General features: G+C 44.9%; 1 protein-coding gene across 1 annotated transcript; it reads left to right on the top strand.

Moving 5' to 3' along the window:
* The first annotated feature begins 359 nt into the window (after positions 1 to 359).
* On the top strand, positions 360 to 24,746 carry LOC139474208 (uncharacterized). Its single transcript, XM_071257115.1, has 6 exons — positions 360 to 541; positions 9,191 to 9,299; positions 11,800 to 11,912; positions 12,458 to 12,614; positions 14,700 to 14,812; positions 23,752 to 24,746. Exons 1-6 carry the CDS (start codon positions 505 to 507, stop codon positions 23,826 to 23,828), a joined length of 606 nt encoding a protein of 201 aa, XP_071113216.1. The 5' UTR covers positions 360 to 504; the 3' UTR covers positions 23,829 to 24,746.
* The last annotated feature ends 307 nt before the right edge of the window (positions 24,747 to 25,053 follow it).

Below are 25,053 nucleotides of genomic sequence, written 5' to 3'. Positions count from 1 at the left end.
CACTGTGAATGATATTTTAAATGAATGAAAAAGGATATTCAGCAGAAACGTAGTAATGTCAGTTTTGTCGAAGCAAAGGCAACAGGAAGAGTATCCCTAATTTGTTTTTTAACAAGATGCAAACACACAAATACTTTATTAACTGTGTAAATCACACTCGCATATAGCTTCATATTTTCAAGAACAATTTGGAAAATAGCTTCATCTTTAAACAGTAGTATATCGAGAATTGAAATTCCAACAAAATTTTACAAGCCGTGAAGCCTGAGTTGGGACGTTATCGTGCATATTGTTATTGTGCAACTACTCCTGACTCACGTTCTTGGTCGATAAATGTTTGGCATTCCCAGGATGCGCTGGCTGTTGCGAGGATAGGCCTTCATCCTCAGTGGCTGGCGTAGAAGATTAAGTTACTACTGACATACGCGCTGCGGTTGCCGAAATCCTCATTCAACTCCTGACGTTGTAAGGGTAACATTGATCTATCAGCCGGGACTAGTCACCATGGACAGGGTTATTTTCTCCATCATCGTAGTTGCAGGTAGGGTTTGCTATGATCAAAAATGATACTTTAAGAACATTTGCCATGATATATTTCATAAAGTCTGGCGTGACTGTTTTATAGCGTGTTGGTATGAAATGCTGCTGTGTGATAGAAGGGTGATTGAAGAATGCTTTTCGTGTCATAAATGTTTTGTAAATAAATGTATTTGCCCGAAATAAGCTGCAGTTATACATACATATACATGCGGTGTAATGTTGCCGTATCCCTAGTCATGCTTCATGACTGTGGGTATGCATTTTATGAATCCCAAACCAATGTCGATTATAGGAGAAAAACCACGTCTAGCGCATCAGAATCAGGGAAATGAATAAGGGGAGAGAATTGTATTGTGTAACAAAGGATTCCATAGAATATGTGTAAGCGGATTTATATCGCTGGTTTGTTTGTTTTGTTTGTTGTTTTTCGCTGCACTCATCAATATTCCAGCTATATGACGGTGGTCTGTAAATAATCGAGTCTTACGACAAGCATAGTCGCCTTTTACGGCAAGCATGGGTTGCTGAAGATTCTATTCTACCCCAGATCTTATATCTTTGGCGCGGTCGGGTATCTTGGTTGGCAGCGTTCGTCAGGTCTGGTGGATAGTGTCATATTGTGACCCATTTGAATTCAACATATCTCGCAAAGCTTTACACACGCGCGCTGCTTCGTTTGGCTCACTTACATCTCTCTCTTTGAGGCCTGTCTGCTAATTATAGAAGGGAATTCCAGTCTCGTTCTGGGTCCCATTGGATAAACACTTAAGGGAAATCTGATACCCTGACATCGCTGCCTTACAGAACTTGAAAATAAAACAGTTTACTGCTTTGAAAGATGTTCAAATATTGGATTGGTGACATTCCATTTTCCGTGTCACACATGTTAGCTCCTTTCCAACTCATCCATGTGAAAAACAAATGTTGTATTGTAGCTTGTTTAAATCACACATGATTCCCATTTCAAAGAAATAATTCCACTTCCAAATCCGACCTATTGTATCAGAGCGTGTGCGTGTGCGTGTGCGTGTGCGTGTGCGTGTGCGTGTGCGTCTGTTCACTGAGCGGTATATCATGTTTGTCGTCTGCTTGCTCATCCGTCCTAGAAAGTACGGGAAAATCAGATATCGTGGGAACACCCGCTCAAAGTGGTTGCTGAATACAATTTTTGTCAGTTTAAAAGGTCAAAACGTCTTATTGCTTCTAGACAGGTACAGGAACACACATTGTGTAGACAGGCAGACATATCGTCAGACAGAGGGAAAGACAAGCTGACAGACACGCAGAGGACATATACTATATACACCTCTAAAGATACATACATACATACATACATACATACATACATACATACATACATCATACATACATACATACATCATGCATGCATGCATGCATACACACACACACACACACACACACACACACACACACACACACACACACACACACACATACACATACATACATACATACCATCAACTCATCAAAGGCCCCAATCAGCCATAATCCTTTTGTTTATGTCACTGACTTCACCGACAATTGTCGCTACTACCCTTGTGTGTACATAACAGGCTTCTCCAATCCAGTATAACTACATCTGATATCTACTCTACTGTATAAAAATTGCATCCTACCTGTATATATACTTGTCAGCCAGATCCTGGATATCACTCGCTTGATAACGGTGTTAGAACCTACACCGGAACGTCGCTCTTAATTGTAATAAAGACGTTGTTCATCCATAATTCTTATCCTTACTTAGTGCTCCAACTTCTAAATGCCTATCAAAGAATGAAAGAATGAAGAAAATGTGTGTGTGTGTGTGTGTGTGTGTGTGTGTGTGTGTGTGTGTTCAAGCAAATGTGGAATGATTGTTGAATAGACAGACAGACAGACAGACAGACAGACAGATAGATAGATAGATAGATAGATAGATAGATAGATAGATAGATAGATAGATAGATAGAGAGATAGATAGGCCCGTCCAGATCAAACAAACCCAAGTCTAGATTTCTAGAAAGGGTCGTTTGAAGAATAAATAATTACAATTATTTTAAAGAAATGTTTTCATAAACAAAGTGTTAGTCGACGTATCTCCTAACATCTTTACTAAATGACCTCAGTCTTTTATCATTGTTTGGGTATTTTGTTGGTAGTTGCTTTCATCTGTTTTATTATCCGTGGGAGGTAGGAATTGAATCATTAAATAATTTAAAGTATGTCCGTACACAGTTGTCGAGTAGGAGGTGATTGTCGGTCATCAGTATGTGATTGTGTTTAATGTTGTTCTCTATTTAAATTGTTTTCATCTAATTTATTATCCATGGGAGTAGGAATTGAAATATATCGGAATTTAGATGATGTCGGTGCATAGTTGTCGAGCAGGGGGTGGCTGTCGGTCATCAGTATGTGATTGTGTTTAATAATGTTCTCTTTAATAATCCATTTCCATAGTTATAGGAAATCTCTGCTAAAAGCGTGTAACAGAGCGATCAGTTTACGAACCCGGCCATGTCAAATCCCACACACTGTCAACAAGTTCGCAATAGACTCTGCTCATCGGGTTGACAGTGATGATTATGATAATTATGGTGTCCAAATGTCATACCGCCAACAAGCAAACACAGGAATGGTAGGTGGGATAACACACTCGTGCCCGTCCAGATCTTGCAATCTTAATCATTCTTGATCTTTATCCGAGTGTCCACGATAATAACTTTAAAATTCTATTCTTTCGGCAACCATAACATGTTTCAGACTAAAAAGTGGCTCTTCCCGTGAAGATCAGGGTTCGAATAGGTCTTCAGCAACCATGCTTGCCCTAAACGGCGAGTAACGGGATCGGGTGTTCAGGCTCGCTGCCTTGGTTGATGCATGTCATCGTGCCCCAACTGCGTGAATGATGCTCATGATGTCAATCACTGGGCTATCTGGTCCAGACTCGATTATTTACAGACCGTCGTCATATAGCTTGAATATTGCTGAGTGCGGCGTTAAACAACAAACAAACAATAGTGGCTCATTTTCAAAAGGGTATTCATGTTTGCTGAACAGTATGTTCGAGAGATGTTCAACGACACTCATAGATCAACAGGGGGTAATAATGTACATCCTGTGGATAAGTCTTCCCCGCCCAGATCATCTCCATGTTGCCTTCATAAACCAGGGCACATGCTCAGGAACATGTTTTTAATGTGACGCTTACACAATATACATATTTTCCATTGACTTTTATGAGCGAATGGACGACACATTTTGACGTTTATACTTTTTTTACGAGATTGTATTCCGCAAATGACTTTAATATCAAGGACAACTCCCACATTCGCGGGTTAAGCCCTGGGAAATTCCGTCATCCTGTATAAGAAGTTAATTTATTTTGACGCACTTACCCTGAATCAGCTATCGTTTGGGAGATGTCTTCTTTCAGCAAGGTGGAAATCAATTCTTAAATTAAAATCGTCGAAATATTGTTTAAGCTGTTTAGGATGCTTTTGTTTCTGCTTTTCGAAGTACCATTCTAGTGGGGCACGGGTGGCCCAGTCGTCGAAGGTGCCGCGATTCGCTGTGCAGAGTTGCATCTCTTGGACACGCCAGAAACCTAAGTTTGGAGGTTCGAATCCCTGTTCGGCCCGATTATGTTTCTAGGTTTGACAGCACCATACGCGTGCTCGTAGGTTTCACCGAAGTGGTAAACGTCTGAGACCTGCATCACTTCGGGCTTTCCTTCCACATTTAGCCGACACGCCGTGATATAACTGACATACTGTTAATAGAGGCGTCATTCCCAACTCATACATACTTACATACTGGTATTCACTGATGCCTCTAAAGTTTTGTCAAGGAATCTCACTTCTGATATACTTGGAGATAACCCTGTGCTATGACTGTGGAATTGTATATTATGAACACAAAACCAATCTAGATGTGTATAAAAGCAAGTCTGTTTAGCTCAAGTTAACGATCATCGTCAAAATATTTGTTTTATTTTAAATGAGAAAAATTTGTGTATAATACAATCCTCCCTAGACTATCATCATGTCGACAGTAGGCAAATTAATGTCATTTTAGTTAATACATAGGGAGTTGAAGGAGATTATGTAATGCCAAAGATTTGCCATTAACGTTCATTTCCCAAATACTTCCGCAGTCCGTATTCTGTTCGCAATGATGTTTTGCATTCAGGAAGGAATGCGACTTTATGTATTTTACACTTCTTTTGCCCATGCGGACTTTGCTCTCAGTCTGGGGATATGACGTAATTCTGCCAATAACAGCGTCGTTGGTATTTAATAGGACACAAACACGTTCCTATTGATGTCAAGTTTATGTCCCTCGTGAAATGGCTTTTCTCTGGCAGGTAAAATGATTCCACGCGGGACATTAATTTCATATGTTTATCCTAAAAAACTATGCCAGAGTAACTAAGATGATTCTGCAACTTCATCTATACTTTTGTTATCTTTCGTTCCTAAGTAAACGGGTGTAAATGATGTTGCTGTACTGAAATAACCTTGGAAGCTGGGGGTTAATACCGCATGTAGTGGTTCAAGAGCAGTTACAATTGGGTCGTACACGTGAAGATCCGGGTTACAAATTGATCTTCAGAAGCTCCTTTTTGTCGTAAGAAGTGACAAACGGGATCGGGTGGTCAGGCTCTCTGACTTGGTTGATGATGAGGAGAAAAGTGTTCAACGCCAACCTATCGTGGGATTGATGGTGTTTAACCCAATTAAAGCCTCGTATAAATGAGGTCGCGTTAAAGATAGCTTGCCAGTGCATTACCGTGTATTATGACGCGATATAAACAGAGCCTGTTGTGTGACATCAACCTGATCTCTCCAGCATCGACTAAAGCATTGTCTGCGTGAAGCACGTACCCAACAGCTATCTACAGCCACCAACAGCAACATCACGTCAGCAACAGCAGCAGGTAAACAACGTTTTACCACACCAACAGCAGCAGCAAGTAAACAGCTATCTACCACACCAACATCAGAAGCAAGTAAACAGCTATCTACCAGCTCAATAGCAGCAGCAAGTAAACAGCTATCTACGACACCTTCATCAAAAGCAAGTAAACAGCTCTCTACCACTTCAACAGCAGCAGCGAGTAAACATCTATCTATCACCTCAACAGCTCTCCTCCACTTCAACAGCAGCGGCGAGTAAACAGTTATCTACCACATCAACAGCAGCAGCGAGTAAACAGTTATCTACCACACCTTCATCAGAAGCAAGTAAACAGCTCTCTACCACTTCAACAGCAACAGCGAGTAAACATCTATCTATCACCTCAACAGCAGCAGCGGGTAAACAGTTATCTACCACACCTTCATCAGAAGCAAGTAAACAGCTCTCTACCACTTCAACAGCAACAGCAAGGTAACAGCTATCTACCACATCAACAGCAGCAAGTTATCAGCTATCTACCGCATCAACAGCAGCAAGTAATCAGCTATCTACCACATCAACAGCAGCAAGTAATCAGCTATCTACCGCATCAACAGCAGCAGTAAGTGAACAGCTATCTTCTACTAAAAGCCTAGGCAAGTCTAGGTCACACAAACCAAGTCTAGGCTGCTTGATTAGGACAGCAGAAGAGGAGGATAGGTTCTGTCGTTAAGTGTTAGTCTACCGCACGGCATCAGTATGAAAATAGGATTTCGTAGCAGTCCCGAAATCCCCCGGCCTTCTGTTTCGTCGCTCGGTCTAACCGCCATCGTTCGTCTGTGTCAATTGAAATACAACACCGTAAAGTACGTTTACAGGAAAAGAAATGATTCTTTGAAATGGCAGACATGTGGAGGCTTATATAGTTAAAATCATTCCAGTTCATGCTGAACACTAGCTGCACAGAATGGTGACGTTACAGAATAACGCACACATTTTCACGGATCTGTTATAGTGATTGTGGTAATAATCCATGGGAGCTCCTCATTGATTTTGTAAGTCATGCATGTTGCACTCACCATTCCAAGATTGCTTGTTCTCCTTTGCTGGGTGAATCGTGACCTACTAACTTCGCGATGTACCGACTTGTTGATTATTAGCACAGCAAGCTCCTCACAACGATATGTAGTAGGCCCTGCAGTGAGCTTGGCAGCATAAAGGATAACTGGTAGGTCAAGATGCTTCAGTTACGGAATGGAAATGGTCCGTGTTTTAATATCTGTCTTCAATTGCTCAGATCGTTCTGAAGTTATTTTGAAGCATACTGAACAATCGATCAAATGAATATGAATACGACCTTGATTTGGCACAGCAGTGAAATGCATCTTTGTATGAGACGCGAAGTAACACTTACATGTATATAGGGCGTAAACTGACGTAAACGTTCTATATCCTTGCGCCGTCCATGTACTCGACTGACATTTAGTCCAAGAATCTTATTCGAAAATATATATCCACAAAATAAACAAAATAAAATCCAAATGGAGCCCAGATCAATCCTTGCCAAATCCTTCTAGACTAAAGTTGAACTCTTTTTTTCAATTTTATTCTCTAGGGACTGGGAGAGAGGCTACCCATGGACGTGGACGACTCATGGATTTTTACAATTTGTGACTGTAATCCTTTGACAAAATCACGCAATTGAAAAAAACAAACATTCATTGATTAGATGTTGTTGTGTCTTTATTGAGAGTTTTTGTTTCATTGAACAATCCATATTGCGTAGGGAAACCATAAATGTCAGTCTGACCTAACAATAAAAAAGGAGAAAAATTGTCAAATGACGCAACTGACACTGACCGATAATATTTACCCGTCAATATGTTATCAATACTGACCTCGTAAGCTGGAAAATATATTCTGCTAGTGGCAGTTAATTCGGTGTTTAGCGAGCTGTCTTGTAGTTTTTTGGTGTTTAGAACATTTCGTTCACATGCTTGACTTCAGGGACAGAAAAGGTCCAAATAAAGCTCCGTATAACTGTATTCCGGTATAATGGAACAATAAATGTTTTTGGAGCTAAATATGGATCCTCAACACGGATTGAGGTCAAACGCCACCTCAAGGATAGGTTGATTATTTTTCAATAATATCCCTTATTTGCCAAGAGCAATTGTTTGTATATTGTGCGAGCAAGTGGCAGTTGGACTGAACACGCTGTACCAACTGAACTCAAAACAGCTCTCGTCACATTGTGTATACTCTCTTACTCTCTCTCTCCCCCTCTCTCTCCCTCTCTCACCCCCTCTCCCTCTCCTTCTCCCTCTCCCCCTCTGTGTCCCTTTCTCCCCCCTTACGACAAACATGGGTTGCCGACCTGCCCCCCGACGCGACGCACGCACGCACGCACGCACGCACGCACGCACGCGGTAAATGGGGTCCTACATACGTGCATGCATGTCCCTATGTAAGTGCAATAATCTTGAACGCGACGTTAAACCCCACTTAACCTCATCTCCATTGTCAGTGTTGTGAATTGTAGTTAACTGAAACGTACATAAAATATAACATCAAGCTATGCGTCCCACTGCATTGTTGCCATCAGTTTAATGTAGCGATAACTTAAACTACAATTGTGGTACCATTGTAATACAGCTTCATCAGTTACCTGTACCACCCACATGCAATTCACAATCTAGCCTTGAAGATTCCTCTCTGTGGTACAACATCATTTACGTTTTTCGAATCGGTACCAACGTGTGTTTTCACCATGTGCAAAATGCGCTTGAAGTCGGAAAGCGCACGTAAAATCCCCATCTCTCTCTCTCTCTCTCTCTCTCTCTCTCTCTCTCTCTCTCTCTCTCTCGCTTTTGACAGTATTCCAGTTATATCACGGCGTGTCAGCTTAATGTGGGAGGAAAGCCCGAAGTGATGCAGGTCTCAGACGTTTACCACTTCGGTGAAACCCACGAGCACGGGTATGGTGCTGACAAACCTAGAAACATAATCGCGGCGGACTGGGATTCGAACCCACAATCATAGGTTTCTGGCGTGCCCAAGGGACTCAACTCTGCACAGCGAATCGCGGCGCCTTCGACGACTGGGCCACCCGTGGCCCCCGTGTAATATTAGACATGCAGGTACATATGGTACACTCCTGCTATAACACAGTCGGATAGGTCGTTAAATCCGGAGGTGTTGGTGGGTCCCTTGAATGATCCATCCTAGCAATGGTATCATAACAATGGTATCATTCCCATGGCATCCATGGTTGCTTATGGTAGACATTAATAAAAATGTAAACGTTCAAAAGTTTTAAAACATTCTTTAATCAACCACATTTTCCCGGATCGACCCTTGTAGTTTATCCAGCATGCAGGAACATATGCCTTGGATTTCATCAAAGTGGACTGTAAGACCAGCACCAAGTCATGCTCTCCCCATCCCCGTGATGTACCTGGAATACTGTTCAATCAGAAAATAACACAATTCACTCACTGAAATATTCGTAAGCTGCGAAATGTAGGCATAAAGGGAATGTTGACTATTGGTAAGTTGAAGTCATCCGTCTTGTCATACAGACTCGTGGATGGTTATTGTTTGTCACTCTGAGATGTCTTCCTTCTGTAAGATATGAAATGCACTGCAACTGTAGTTCCGCCTCGTTGAAAATTCGTTATAATCAATGTTGCTCGATTTTGACAGCACGACAGAATAATTCTCCCACGTTAGGTTTCTGTTCTTTTCTTGGCAGGTCTGGTATGGAGCTGCTGTGCTGACTGCGACTTTGCCGCTGTGGGGAAATGTTCCGAAAACTTTGGAAACCAAGCCCAAAATATGAAAGACATGGCAGCGTTTTGTAGGTAAATACGTTAATAGCTTACGAAAATATATTATGAGTGTCTTTGTTTTCAGTAACCTCACAACCACTGTCTTCGTTGTAAGTACCCACACATTCACTGTCTTTGTTATCAATACCCACACATTCACTGTCTTTGTTATCAGTACCCACAGATACTGCTGTCTTTGTTCTCAGTACCCACAGATTAACTGTCGTTTGTAATCAGTACCCACACATTCACTGTCTTTGTTATCAGTACCCACACATTCACTGTCTTTGTTATCACAACCTACAGATTCCACTGTCTTTTGTATCAGTCCCCACACATTCACTGTCTTTCTTATCAGTACCCACACATTCACTGTCTTTGTTATCAATACCCACACATTCACTGTCTTTGTTATCAGTACCCACAGATACTGCTGTCTTTGTTCTCAGTACCCACAGATTAACTGTCGTTTGTAATCAGTACCCACACATTCACTGTCTTTGTTATCAGTACCCACACATTCAATGTCTGTGTTATCAGAACCCACTCATTCACTGTCTTTGTTATCACAACCTACAGATTCCACTGTCTTTTGTATCAGTCCCCACACATTTACTGTCTTTGTTATCAGTACCCACACATTCACTGTCTTTGTTATCAGTACCCACACATTCACTCTCTGTGTTATCAGAACCCACAGATACTGCTGTCTTTGTTATCACAACCTACAGATTCCACTGTCTTTTGTATCAGTCCCCACACATTTACTGTCTTTATTATCAGTACCCACACATTCACTGTCTTTGTTATCAGTACCCACACTTTTTCTGTGTTTGCTGTCTGTAGCCACATTTTCAATGTCTGTGTCGTCAGAACCCACAGACACTGCTGTCTTTGTTCTCAGTACCCACCCATTTACTGTCTTTGTTATCAGTACCCACACATTCACTATCTTTGTTATCAATACCCAGAGATACTGCTGTCTTTATTATCAGTACCACACATTCACTGTCTTTGTTATCAGAACCCACAAATACTGCTGTCTTTGTTATCACAGCCTACAGATTCCACTGTCTTTTGTATCAGTCCCCACACATTTACTGTCTTTGTTATCAGTATCCATACATTCGCTGTCTTTGTTATCACAACCCACAGATACCGCCGTCTTTGTTATCAGTACCCACACATTCACTGTCTTTTGTATCAGTCCCCACACATTTACTGTCTTTATTATCAGTACCAACACATTCACTGTCTTTGTTATCAGTACCCACACTTTTTCTGTGTTTGCTGTCTGTAGTCACATAGTCACTGTCTGTGTCGTCAGAACCCACAGATACCGCTGTCTTTGTTCTCAGTACCTACCCATTCACTGTCTGTGTTATCAGTACCCACACTTTTTCTGTGTTTGCTGTCTGTAGCCACAGATTCACTGTCTTTGTTATCAGTACCCACACATTCACTGTCTCTGCTATCTGTAGCCACATATTCATTGTCTTTTGTAATCAGTATTCACAGATTTACTGTCTTTGTTATCAGTACCCACTCATTGACTGTCTTTGTTATCAGTACCCACACATTCACTGTCTGTTTTATCAGAACCCACAGATAATGCTGTCTTTGTTATCACAACGCACAGATTCTACTGTCTTTGTTATCAGTACCCGCTCATTGACTGTCTTTGTTATCAGTACCCACAGATACCGCTGTCTTTGTTATCAGTACCCACACATTCACTGTCTTTGTTATCAATACCCACAGATACCGCTGTCTTTGTTATCAGGACCCACACATTCACTGTCTTTGTTATCAGTACCCACACATTCACTGTCTGTGTTATCAGAACCCACAGATAATGCTGTCTTTGTTATCACAACGCACAGATTCTACTGTCTTTTGTATCAGTCCCCACACAATTACTGTCTTTATTGTCAGTACCCACTCACCCACTATCTCTGTTGTCAGAACCCACTCACCCACAGTCCGTGTTGTCAGTTCCCACTCACCCACTGTCCGTGTTGTCAGAACCCACTCACCCACTGTCCCTGTTGTCAGTACCCACTCTCCCACTGTCTCTGTTGTCAGGATCCACTCGCCCACTGTCTCTGTTGTCAGTCCTCACTCACCCACTGTCTGTGTTGTCAGTACCCACACACCCACTGTCCCTGTTATCAGTACCCACTCACCCACTGTCCCTGTTATCAGTACCCACTCACCCACTGTCCCTGTTATCAGTACCCACTCACCCACTGTCCCTGTTATCAGTACCCACTCACCCACTGTCCCTGTTATCAGTACCCACTCACCCACTGTCCCTGTTATCAGTGCCCACTCACCCACTGTCCCTGTTATCAGTACCCACTCACCCACTGTCCCTGTTATCAGTACCCACTCACCCACTGTCCCTGTTATCAGTACCCACTCACCTACCGTCTCTGTTGTTAGTCCCCACTCACCCACTGTCTCTGTTGTCAGCCACCACATATCCACTGTCTCTGTTGGTGTAAGCTATGTGATATGATTTTGCCCACAGAATATACGGCGAGTACAAAAATTGTGTATCAGCCCAAAAAGACTGCGATCTGACTTCATTACTGAAAACTACTGAAGATCAAATGAAGCAATCTGGTTATGATTTGAAATCATGTAAGTACTATTATATTAGCTTCACAAAGTTTTATACATAATATCAGAGGAACCAAAAACATTTTCTTCCTCTATTCATCAATTACAACAACCATCTTAGCGGGAGGTATTCCGCGAGTTAATTGTCCAAATATCCTGTTACATTGGTTTCCAAACCATCAACGTGTTTTCCTGATTTACCAGGAGTATTTGTCAATAAACGGTGTGTAGCGGAACAGTGCTAGTCCTTAAAATATGGATCAACACCAAACCTAAAAGCATACTTTCGTAGTTTTCAAGTTTTTTTTGACACATATATGTGTGCGTTAGTGTATGTGTGTTTTTGTGTGTGTGTGTATGTGTGTGTGTGCGTGCGTGTGTGTGTTAGTATGTGTGTGAGTGTGTGTGTGAGTGTGTGTGTGAGTGTGTGTGAGCGTGTGTGTGTAGCGTTTGCCCACTAAGATTGCTGCCGCAGTTTAACTTGGAGAGTTTAGCCGATCTTTCTCCAGAGCGGAAGAAATACTACAAATACTTCATCAGCTTCTGTTTGTTTTTGCTCCTACTAGGTGCTGGTGGTGCTGGCGGTGCTGGTGGTGCTGGCGGTGCTGGCGGTGCTGGCGGGGGGCCTGCTGGTGGAAGTGATTGCGACTTCCGAGCTCTCGGGAAATGTTCAGAGATACTAAGCAAAAATCAGGGGGCAGAAGACTCTGCAACGTTATGCAGGTAAAAATTATAAATCAAATACACCCACTGTCTACCCACCCACCCATAGTCCTTTCGGTCAATTACCCACTGTCCCTGTTGTCAGTTGTCACTCACCCATTGTGCCTGTTGTCAGTATCCATTAACCCACGGTCCCTGTTGTTAGTACTCACTCACCCACTGCCCCTGTTGTCAGTACCCATAAACCCTTCGCCCCTGTTGTTAGTACCCACTCACCCACTGTCTCATTTGTCAGCACCCACTCCCCCACTGTCCATGTTGTCAGAACCCACACATCCATTGTCCATATTGTCAGAACCCACTATCCCACTGCTCTTGTTGTCAGCACCCACTCACCCACTGTTCGTGTTGTCAGAACCCACACATCCATTGTCCATGTTGTCAGAACCCACACATCCATTGTCCATATTGTCAGAACCCACTATCCCACTGCTCTTGTTGTCAGTCCCCACTCACCCTGTGTCCCTGTTGTCAGAACCCACTCACCCACTGTTCATGTTGTCAGTCCCCACTCACCCAGTGCCCCTGTTGTCAGAACCCACCCACTGTCCCTGTAGTTAGTACCCATTAATCCACTGTCCCTGTTGCCAGTTCCTACTCACCCACTTCCCCTGTTCTTAGTACCCGCTCACCCACTGTCCCTGGTGATAGTACCCATTAATACACTGTCTCTGTTGTCAGTACCCACACATCCACTGCCCCTGTTGTCAGAACTCACCCACTGTCCCTGTTTTTAGTACCCATTAATCCACTGTCCCTGTTGCCAGTTCCTACTCACTCACTGTTCGTGTTGTCAGTACCCATTTCGCAACTGTCTCTGTTGTCACCATCCACTCGCCCATCCACTCTTGTCAGTACCTAAACCACATCCGTGGTCTTGTGGTAGAGCGTCCGCCCGGAGAGCGGAAGGTCCGGGGTTCGATCCCCGGCCGTGTCATACCAAAAGATGTTAAAAGATGGCACTTGTTGTTACCCTGTTTGGCTCTCGGCATTAAGGGGTTAAAGCAAGGACTGGTCGGCTCGGAGTCAGTATACTGTTTCTGAGTGGGGTATTCATGTTAAACCGCGACATGGTATCTCAGTAGGCTAGCACTATAAATCGGCATCAGTCCGGTCTAGTACAAGCAGCCACACACACACACACACGTGCATGCACGTCGCTATATAAGTGCAATAATCTTGGACGCGACGTTAAACCCAATTTCACCTCACCTCACCTTGTCAGTACCCACTCACCCACTACCCATGTTGTCAGTACCCACTCACCCACTACCCATGTTGTCAGTACCCACTCACCCACTACCCGTGTTGTCAGTACCCACTCACCCACTGCCCATGTTGTCAGTACCCACTCACCCACTGCCCATGTTGTCAGTACCCACTCACCCACTGCCCATGTTGTCAGTACCCACTCACCCACTGCCCATGTTGTCAGTACCCACTAACCCACTGCCCATGTTGTCAGTACCCACTCACCCACTACCCATGTTGTCAGTACCCACTCACCCACTACCCATGTTGTCAGTACCCACTCACCCACTGCCCATGTTGTCAGTTCCCACTCACCCACTGCCCATGTTGTCAGTACCCACTCACCCACTGCCCATGTTGTCAGTACCCACTCACCCACTACCCATGTTGTCAGTACCCACTCACCCACTACCCATGTTGTCAGTTCCCACTCACCCACTACCCATGTTGTCAGTTCCCACTCACCCACTGCCCATGTTGTCAGTACCCACTCACCCACTACCCATGTTGTCAGTACCCACTCACCCACTACCCATGTTGTCAGTACCCACTCACCCACTGTCCATGTTGTCAGTACCCACTCACCCACTGCCCATGTTGTCAGTACCCACTCACCCACTACCCATGTTGTCAGTACCCACTCACCCACTGCCCATGTTGATTTTGTATTTTGATGTATATCAGTTTCGTTCATGCTTACTTCTTATCAAAACATGATTTAGAATTAGCTTCAAACCCAATTGTTTCATGATATTGGGAGATGAGATCAGCAGAAGATGTAACTGTCAGCCGACTGTGTGTATATGTTGTGTACCCCCTCTGATTCCCTTACAGAGTCTATGGTGAATACGAAGGTTGTGTGTCGTCGAAAAAAGGCTGCGATATTGATTCAGTATTGAAAACTATGCAAAATAACATGAAGAAAAGTGGTTTTGATTCCAGTACATGTAAGTATCATATTACTTTCATGTGGCCATGCGCCACGACTCTCTACAACGCTGTATTACCCAATTCACCATCTCTGTATTAAACGCTCTGTCGAGCACTTTTTTCATCCTACCCTCCACATATTTCTCTTACGCTCTTCCGAAAACTTTAGTCATTCCGCTCTCCATCTCTGTCCTCTGTCTCTAACTCTCTCCTGAACGCTTTATTCATCCCACCCTCCACATATTTCTCTTACGCTCTGCCGAGCCCTTTATTCATCCAACTCTCCATCCCAGTCTCCAACGCTCTGCCGAACACTTTATTCATCCCGCTCTCCACCCCTGTTTCCAATGCTCTCTCAAACACTTTATTCATCCCGCTCTCCATCCCTGTCTCTAACGCTCTCTCAAACAATTTATTCATCCCGCTCTCCATCCCTGTCTCTAACGCTCTCTCAAACACTTTATTCATCCAGCTCTCCATCCCTGTCTCCAACGCTCTCTCAAACACTTTATTCATCCCGCTCTCCATCCCTGTCTCTAACGCTCTGCCGAACAATTTATTCATCCCGCTCTCCATCAATGTTTCCAACGGTCTCTCAAACACTTTATTCATCCCGCTCTCCATCCCTGTCTCTAACGCTCTCTCAAGCACTTTATTCATCCCGCTCTCCACACCTGTCTCCAACGCTCTCTCAAACACTTTATTCATCCCGCTCTCCATCCCTGTCTCCAACGCTCTCTCAAACACTTTATTCATCCCGCTCTCCATCCCTGTCTCTAACGCTCTCTCAAACACTTTATTCATCCCGATCTCCATCCCTGTCTCTAACGCTCTCTCAAACACTTTATTCATCCCGCTCTCCATCCCTGTCTCCAACGCTCTCTCAAACACTTTATTCATCCCGCTCTCCATCCCTGTCTCCAACGCTCTCTCAAACACTTTATTCATCCCGCTCTCCATCCCTGTCTCCAACACTCTCTCAAACACTTTATTCATCCCGCTCTCCATCCCTGTCTCTAACGCTCTCTCAAACACTTTATTCATCCCGCTCTCCATCCCTGTCTCCAACGCTCTCTCAAACACTTTATTCATCCCGCTCTCCATCCCTGTCTCTAACGCTCTCTCAAACACTTTATTCATCCCGCTCTCCACCCCTGTCACTAACGATCTCTCAAACACTTTATTCATCCCGCTCTCCATCCCTGTCTCCAACGCTCTCTCAAACACTTTATTCATCCCGCTCTCCATCCCTGTCTCTAACGCTCTCACAAACACTATATTCATCCCGCTCTCCATCCCTGTCTCTAACGATCTCTCAAACACTTTATTCATCCCGCTCTCCATCCCTGTCTCCAACGCTCTCTCAAACACTTTATTCATCCAGCTCTCCATCCCTGTCTCCAACGCTCTCTCAAACACTTTCTTCATCCCGCTCTCCATCCCTGTCTCCAACGCTCTCTCAAACACTTTATTCATCCCGCTCTCCATCCCTGTCTCTAACGCTCTGCCGAACACTTTATTCATCCCGCTCTCCACCCCTGTTTCCAACGGTCTCTCAAACACTTTATTCATCCCGCTCTCCATCCCTGTCTCTAACGCTCTCTCAAACACTTTATTCATCCCGCTCTCCACCCCTGTCTCTAACGCTCTCTCAAACACTTTATTCATCCCGCTCTCCATCCCTGTCTCCAACGCTCTCTCAAACACTTTATTCATCCCGCTCTCCATCTCTGTCTCTAACGCTCTCTCAAACACTTTATTCATCCCGCTCTCCATCCCTGTTTCTAACGCTCTCTCAAACACTTTCTTCATCCCGCTCTCCATCCCTGTCTCTAACGCTCTCTCAAACACTTTATTCATCCCGCTCTCCATCCCTGTCTCCAACGCTCTCTCAAACACTTTATTCATCCCGCTCTCCATCCCTGTTTCTAACGCTCTCTCAAACACTTTTTTCATCCTGCTCTCCACCCCTGTCTCCAACGCTCTCTCAAACACTTTATTCATCCCGCTCTCCATCCCTGTCTCTAACGCTCTGCCGAACACTTTATTCATCCCGCTCTCCACCCCTGTTTCCAACAGTCTCTCAAACACTTTATTCATCCCGCTCTCCATCCCTGTCTCTAACGCTCTCTCAAACACTTTATTCATCCCGCTCTCCACCCCTGTCTCCAACGCTCTCTCAAACACTTTATTCATCCCGCTCTCCATCCCTGTCTCCAACACTCTCTCAAACACTTTATTCATCCCGCTCTCCATCTCTGTCTCTAACGCTCTCTCAAACACTTTATTCATCCCGCTCTCCATCCCTGTTTCTAACGCTCTCTCAAACACTTTCTTCATCCCGCTCTCCATCCCTGTCTCTAACGCTCTCTCAAACAATTTATTCATCCCGCTCTCCATCCCTGTCTCCAACGCTCTCTCAAACACTTTCTTCATCCCGCTCTCCATCCCTGTCTCTAATGCTCTCAAACACTTTCTTCATCCCGCTCTCCATCCCTGTCTCCAACGCTCTCTCAAACACTTTCTTCATCCCGCTCTCCATCCCTGTCTCTAATGCTCTCTCAAACACTTTCTTCATCCCGCTCTCCATCCCTGTCTCTAACGATCTCTCAAACACTTTATTCATCCCGCTCTCCATCCCTGTCTCCAACGCTCTCTCAAACACTTTATTCATCCCGCTCTCCATCCCTGTCTCAAACGCTCTCTCAAACACTTTTTTCATCCCGCTCTCCATCCCTGTCTCCAACGCTCTCTCAAACACTTTATTCATCCCGCTCTCCATCCCTGTCTCTAACGCTCTGCCGAACACTTTATTCATCCCGCTTTCCACCCCTGTTTCCAACGGACTCTCAAACACTTTATTCATCCCGCTCTCCATCCCTGTCTCTAACGCTCTCTCAAACACTTTATTCATCCCGCTATCCATCCCTGTCTCCAACGCTCTCTCAAACACTTTATTCATCCCGCTCTCCATCCCTGTCTCTAACGCTCTCTCAAACACTTTATTCATCCCGCTCTCCATCCCTGTCTCTAACGCTCTCTCAAACACTTTCTTCATCCCGCTCTCCATCCCTGTCTCCAACGCTCTCTCTAGCTCTTTCTTCATCCCGCTCTCCATCCCTGTCTCTAACGCTCTCTCAAACACTTTATTCATCCAGCTGTCCAGCCCTGTCTCCAACGCTCTCTCAAACACTTTATTCATCCCGCTCTCCATCCCTGTCTCTAACGCTCTCTCAAACACTTTCTTCATCCCGCTCTCCATCCCTGTCTCCAACGCTCTCTCTAGCACTTTCTTCATCCCGCTCTCCATCCCTGTCTCTAACGCTCTCTCAAACACTTTATTCATCCCGCTCTCCACCCCTGTTTCCAACGGTCTGTCAAACACTTTATTCATCCCGCTCTCCATCCCTGTCTCTAACGCTCTCTCAAACACTTTATTCATCCTGCTATCCATCCCTGTCTTAACACTCTCTCAAACACTTTATTCACCCCGCTCTCCATCCCTGTCTCTAACGCTCTCTCAAACACTTTATTCATCCAGCTCTCCATCCCTGTCTCCAACGCTCTCTCAAACACTTTATTCATCCCGCTCTCCATCCCTGTCTCTAACGCTCTCTCAAACACTTTATTCATCCCGCTCTCCATCCCTGTCTCCAACGCTCTCTCAAACACTTTCTTCATCCTGCTCTCCATCCCTGTCTCCAACGCTCTCTCAAACACTTTATTCATTCCGCTCTCCATCCCTATCTCTAACGCTCTCTCAAACACTTTATTCATCCCGCTCTCCATCCCTGTTTCTAACGCTCTCTCAAACACTTTCTTCATCCCGCTCTCCATCTCTGTCTCTAACGATCTCTCAAACACTTTGTTCATCCCGCTCTCCATCCCTGTCTCCAACGCTCTCTCAAACACTTTATTCATCCCGCTCTCCATCCCTGTCTCTAACGATCTCTCAAACACTTTATTCATCCCGCTCTCCATCCCTGTCTCCAACGCTCTCTCAAACACTTTATTCATCCAGCTCTCCATCCCTGTCTCCAACGCTCTCTCAAACACTTTTTTTATCCCGCTCTCCATCCCTGTCTCCAATGCTCTCTCAAACACTTTATTCATCCCGCTCTCCACCCCTGTCTCTAATGCTCTCTCAAACACTTTATTCATCCCGCTCTCCATCCCTGTCTACAACGCTCTCTCAAACACTTTATTCATCCCGCTCTCCATCCCTGCCACCAACGCTCTCTCAAACACTTTCTTCATCCCGCTCTCCATCCCTGTCTCTAACGCTCTCTGAAACACTTTATTCATCCCGCTCTCCATCCCTGTCTCTAACGCTCTCTCAAACACTTTATTCATACTGCTCTCCACCCCTGTCTCTAACGCTCTCTCAAACACTTTATTCATCCCGCTCTCCACCCCTGTCTCTAACGCTCTCTCAAACGCTTTCTTCATCCCGCTCTCTATCCCTGTCTCTAACGCTCTCTCAAACACTTTATTCATACTGCTCTCCACCCCTGTCTCCAACGCTCTCTCAAACACTTTATTCATCCCGCTCTCCATCCCTGTCTCTAACGCTCTCTCAAACACTTTCTTCATCCCGCTCTCCATCCCTGTCTCCAACGCTCTCTCAAACACTTTATTGATCCCGCTCTCCATCCCTGTCTCTAACGCTCTCTCAAACACTTTCTTCATCCCGCTCTCCATCCCTGTCTCTAAAGCTCTCTCAAACACTTTCTTCATCCCGCTCTCCACCCCTGTCTCCAACGCTCTCTCAAACACTTTATTGATCCCGCTCTCCATCCCTGTCTCTAACGCTCTCTCAAACACTTTCTTCATCCCGCTCTCCACCCCTGTCTCCAACGCTCTCTCAAACACTTTATTCATCCCGCTCTCCACCCCTGTCTCCAACGCTCTCTCAAACACTCTCTTCATCCCGCTCTCCATTCCTGTCTCTAACGCTCTCTCAAACACTTTATTCATACTGCTCTCCACCCCTGTCTCTAACGCTCTCTCAAACACTTTATTCATCCCGTTCTCCATCCCTGTCTCTAACGCTCTCTCAAACACTTTATTCATACTGCTCTCCATCCCTGTCTCTAACTCTCTCTGAAACACTTTATTCATACTGCTCTCCACCCCTGTCTCTAACGCTCTCTCAAACACTTTATTCATCCCGCTCTCCATCCCTGTCTCTAACGCTCTCTCAAACACTTTATTCATACTGCTCTCCACCCCTGTCGCTAACGCTCTCTCAAACACTTTCTTCATCCCGCTCTTCACCCCTTCCTCCAACGCTCTCAAACACTTTATTCATCCCGCTCTCCACCCCTGTCTCCAACGCTCTCTCAAACACTTTATTCATCCCGCTCTCCATCCCTGTCTCCAACGCTCTCTCAAACACTTTATTCATCCCGCTCTCCATCTCTGTCTCTAACGCTCTCTCAAACACTTTATTCATCCCGCTCTCCATCCCTGTTTCTAACGCTCTCTCAAACACTTTCTTCATCCCGCTCTCCATCCCTGTCTCTAACGCTCTCTCAAACAATTTATTCATCCCGCTCTCCATCCCTGTCTCCAACGCTCTCTCAAACACTTTCTTCATCCCGCTCTCCATCCCTGTCTCTAATGCTCTCAAACACTTTCTTCATCCCGCTCTCCATCCCTGTCTCTAACGCTCTCTCAAACACTTTCTTCATCCCGCTCTCCATCCCTGTCTCTAATGCTCTCTCAAACACTTTCTTCATCCCGCTCTCCATCCCTGTCTCTAACGATCTCTCAAACACTTTATTCATCCCGCTCTCCATCCCTGTCTCCAACGCTCTCTCAAACACTTTATTCATCCCGCTCTCCATCCCTGTCTCAAACGCTCTCTCAAACACTTTTTTCATCCCGCTCTCCATCCCTGTCTCCAACGCTCTCTCAAACACTTTATTCATCCCGCTCTCCATCCCTGTCTCTAACGCTCTGCCGAACACTTTATTCATCCCGCTTTCCACCCCTGTTTCCAACGGACTCTCAAACACTTTATTCATCCCGCTCTCCATCCCTGTCTCTAACGCTCTCTCAAACACTTTATTCATCCCGCTATCCATCCCTGTCTCCAACGCTCTCTCAAACACTTTATTCATCCCGCTCTCCATCCCTGTCTCTAACGCTCTCTCAAACACTTTATTCATCCCGCTCTCCATCCCTGTCTCTAACGCTCTCTCAAACACTTTCTTCATCCCGCTCTCCATCCCTGTCTCCAACGCTCTCTCTAGCTCTTTCTTCATCCCGCTCTCCATCCCTGTCTCTAACGCTCTCTCAAACACTTTATTCATCCAGCTGTCCAGCCCTGTCTCCAACGCTCTCTCAAACACTTTATTCATCCCGCTCTCCATCCCTGTCTCTAACGCTCTCTCAAACACTTTCTTCATCCCGCTCTCCATCCCTGTCTCCAACGCTCTCTCTAGCACTTTCTTCATCCCGCTCTCCATCCCTGTCTCTAACGCTCTCTCAAACACTTTATTCATCCCGTTCTCCACCCCTGTTTCCAACGGTCTGTCAAACACTTTATTCATCCCGCTCTCCATCCCTGTCTCTAACGCTCTCTCAAACACTTTATTCATCCCGCTATCCATCCCTGTCTTAACACTCTCTCAAACACTTTATTCATCCCGCTCTCCATCCCTGTCTCTAACGCTCTCTCAAACACTTTATTCATCCAGCTCTCCATCCCTGTCTCCAACGCTCTCTCAAACACTTTATTCATCCCGCTCTCCATCCCTGTCTCTAACGCTCTCTCAAACACTTTATTCATCCCGCTCTCCATCCCTGTCTCCAACGCTCTCTCAAACACTTTCTTCATCCTGCTCTCCATCCCTGTCTCCAACGCTCTCTCAAACACTTTATTCATCCCGCTCTCCATCCCTATCTCTAACGCTCTCTCAAACACTTTATTCATCCCGCTCTCCATCCCTGTTTCTAACGCTCTCTCAAACACTTTCTTCATCCCGCTCTCCATCTCTGTCTCTAACGATCTCTCAAACACTTTGTTCATCCCGCTCTCCATCCCTGTCTCCAACGCTCTCTCAAACACTTTATTCATCCCGCTCTCCATCCCTGTCTCTAACGATCTCTCAAACACTTTATTCATCCCGCTCTCCATCCCTGACTCCAACGCTCTCTCAAACACTTTATTCATCCAGCTCTCCATCCCTGTCTCCAACGCTCTCTCAAACACTTTTTTTATCCCGCTCTCCATCCCTGTCTCCAATGCTCTCTCAAACACTTTATTCATCCCGCTCTCCACCCCTGTCTCTAATGCTCTCTCAAACACTTTATTCATCCCGCTCTCCATCCCTGTCTACAACGCTCTCTCAAACACTTTATTCATCCCGCTCTCCATCCCTGCCACCAACGCTCTCTCAAACACTTTCTTCATCCCGCTCTCCATCCCTGTCTCTAACGCTCTCTGAAACACTTTATTCATCCCGCTCTCCACCCCTGTCTCTAACGCTCTCTCAAACACTTTATTCATACTGCTCTCCACCCCTGTCTCTAACGCTCTCTCAAACACTTTATTCATCCCGCTCTCCACCCCTGTCTCTAACGCTCTCTCAAACGCTTTCTTCATCCCGCTCTCTATCCCTGTCTCTAACGCTCTCTCAAACACTTTATTCATACTGCTCTCCACCCCTGTCTCTAACGCTCTCTCAAACACTTTATTCATCCCGCTCTCCATCCCTGTCTCTAACGCTCTCTCAAACACTTTCTTCATCCCGCTCTCCATCCCTGTCTCCAACGCTCTCTCAAACACTTTATTGATCCCGCTCTCCATCCCTGTCTCTAACGCTCTCTCAAACACTTTCTTCATCCCGCTCTCCATCCCTGTCTCTAACGCTCTCTCAAACACTTTCTTCATCCCGCTCTCCACCCCTGTCTCCAACGCTCTCTCAAACACTTTATTGATCCCGCTCTCCATCCCTGTCTCTAACGCTCTCTCAAACACTTTCTTCATCCCGCTCTCCACCCCTGTCTCCAACGCTCTCTCAAACACTTTATTCATCCCGCTCTCCACCCCTGTCTCCAACGCTCTCTCAAACACTCTCTTCATCCCGCTCTCCATTCCTGTCTCTAACGCTCTCTCAAACACTTTATTCATACTGCTCTCCACCCCTGTCTCTAACGCTCTCTCAAACACTTTATTCATCCCGTTCTCCATCCCTGTCTCTAACGCTCTCTCAAACACTTTATTCATACTGCTCTCCATCCCTGTCTCTAACTCTCTCTCAAACACTTTATTCATACTGCTCTCCACCCCTGTCTCTAACGCTCTCTCAAACACTTTATTCATCCCGCTCTCCATCCCTGTCTCTAACGCTCTCTCAAACACTTTATTCATACTGCTCTCCACCCCTGTCGCTAACGCTCTCTCAAACACTTTCTTCATCCCGCTCTTCACCCCTTCCTCCAACGCTCTCTCAAACACTTTATTCATCCCGCTCTCCACCCCTGTCTCCAACGCTCTCTCAAACACTTTATTCATCCCGCTCTCCATCCCTGTCTCTAACGCTCTCTCAAACACCTTATTCATCCCGCTCTCCACCCCTGTCTCTAACGCTTTCCAGATCACATTATATTCATTTCACTTTCCACACAATTATCTGACGCTTTCCCACACAGACACACTGTACTCAGAGAGACTATACAAAGATATGTGAGAGGCATTACCTTTACGAAAGCAAAATTCTTAATCTGCAAAAACAACGTATGAAGTTAAAGGTCATGTACCTGTAAGAGACATATATTTACAATGTTAAAATCTAAGGGTATGATGTTGAAGTCTTGACGAAAGTCAGGTCAACGGAACCTAGAGAAACATATCATTATTTATTCTTGGATCACATGGGTTATTTGTATGGTATGTGATTGATGTTCAGGTATACAGTCATGTGGACGTTTCTCCTCTATCTTACAGGCTCCTCCGCTGGGATGGTTCAAGTGTCCATTGCCTGTGTCCTCCTGGCCCTCATTGCGTCCTTCTTTACGCGATAATTACACCCACTGAGTGCCTTAGTCAACTTTTGTCATCTACTTTTATGTCACTCAATTACTGTTAGTCAACATGTTTACAATGCGAGTTGTCAATTACATTTTTCGTGCTCAATTAATCAACGTCGTCCAACTGTCTGTCAATATACACGAGAATACATTTTTTATAAATATTTTTCTCTTGTGTCTACAAGTCTGTATATGTCTGTTTGACCAACTCTCTATCTTATGTGTGCCACGTTCTCCCGTAGGTGGCAAATTACTCCCAAATTATTACGAAGAACCAATATTTATTTCACAGGTCTTGAGAAAGAAGGTGTTTGAATGTTATTTAATACAGCAGGTAGCAGCCAAAAGGAAATATAGCAGTGAATATTTGTTTGGGTCACTGAAAATCATCGAGGACACCGGGTGTTCCTGAAAAGGGTAAACTCTAAGCCCTGCCCCACCGGAAGCTCCAGCCACTGGCACAATGTGCACAATGACGTAGGATTCCGACTGTGACCGATGCCACACAGCAGCACTCCTGCCATACGACGGCTCCCGCAAACAGTCGAGTCTTGACCAGACAATCAAGTGATGGACCAAACAACCCAGTGACATCATAGTGCATCCACCGATTTTGTTGAATCTAAAGACGATATACTAATTTTGAACGTCTTTCGTGGACAACTGCATTGTAAGCAAACCCTAGTTTCTACCAGGAATATCACCAGGTGAAATATTTTGTCAGAGACGAGGAATTTGTCTGAATCCCCATAACTTGTTTTCTTGCCTTAATCAGAAACGAAAGCACCGAGCACCGAATGCATCATAACGACAAGTATAATCATCAGCGCTTCCTTTAAAACTAGTCAAGTCAATGCTTTGTACCCTGCCCCTGTGGGTGTTTATTTACAATAAAATCTTCGTCTTCCTCTTTTCCTTACTCCATCATATATCATAACCCAATCGGTGCCTGTCTGTTGTTCTCATTTCTAAGTCGTACTTCATACCGCGCATCCACTTCGGGATAATGCATTTAGAGCACCCATCTGCCACCGTTCTTTTAGAGGCCTCCGCAACTCGTAGTCGTACTAATTCGTGTACATGACATATTTACACAAAACCTATACGTTAAGGTAAGATATTTTTTATTGCACAAATACCCGTATGGCAGGGTGCAAAATGTCTCTAAACTACTGTAAACAGGCAATAATATATAACATTTGATTAGACACAGGTAAAA

Source organism: Haliotis cracherodii, unplaced genomic scaffold, assembly GCF_022045235.1.
Source record: "Haliotis cracherodii isolate W230 unplaced genomic scaffold, xgHalCrac1.p SCAF_3, whole genome shotgun sequence".
Classification (NCBI taxonomy): Eukaryota; Metazoa; Mollusca; class Gastropoda; order Lepetellida; family Haliotidae; genus Haliotis; species Haliotis cracherodii.
The sequence above is the reverse complement of the archived record's forward strand: the minus strand, read 5'-3'. Positions and strand labels throughout refer to the sequence as shown.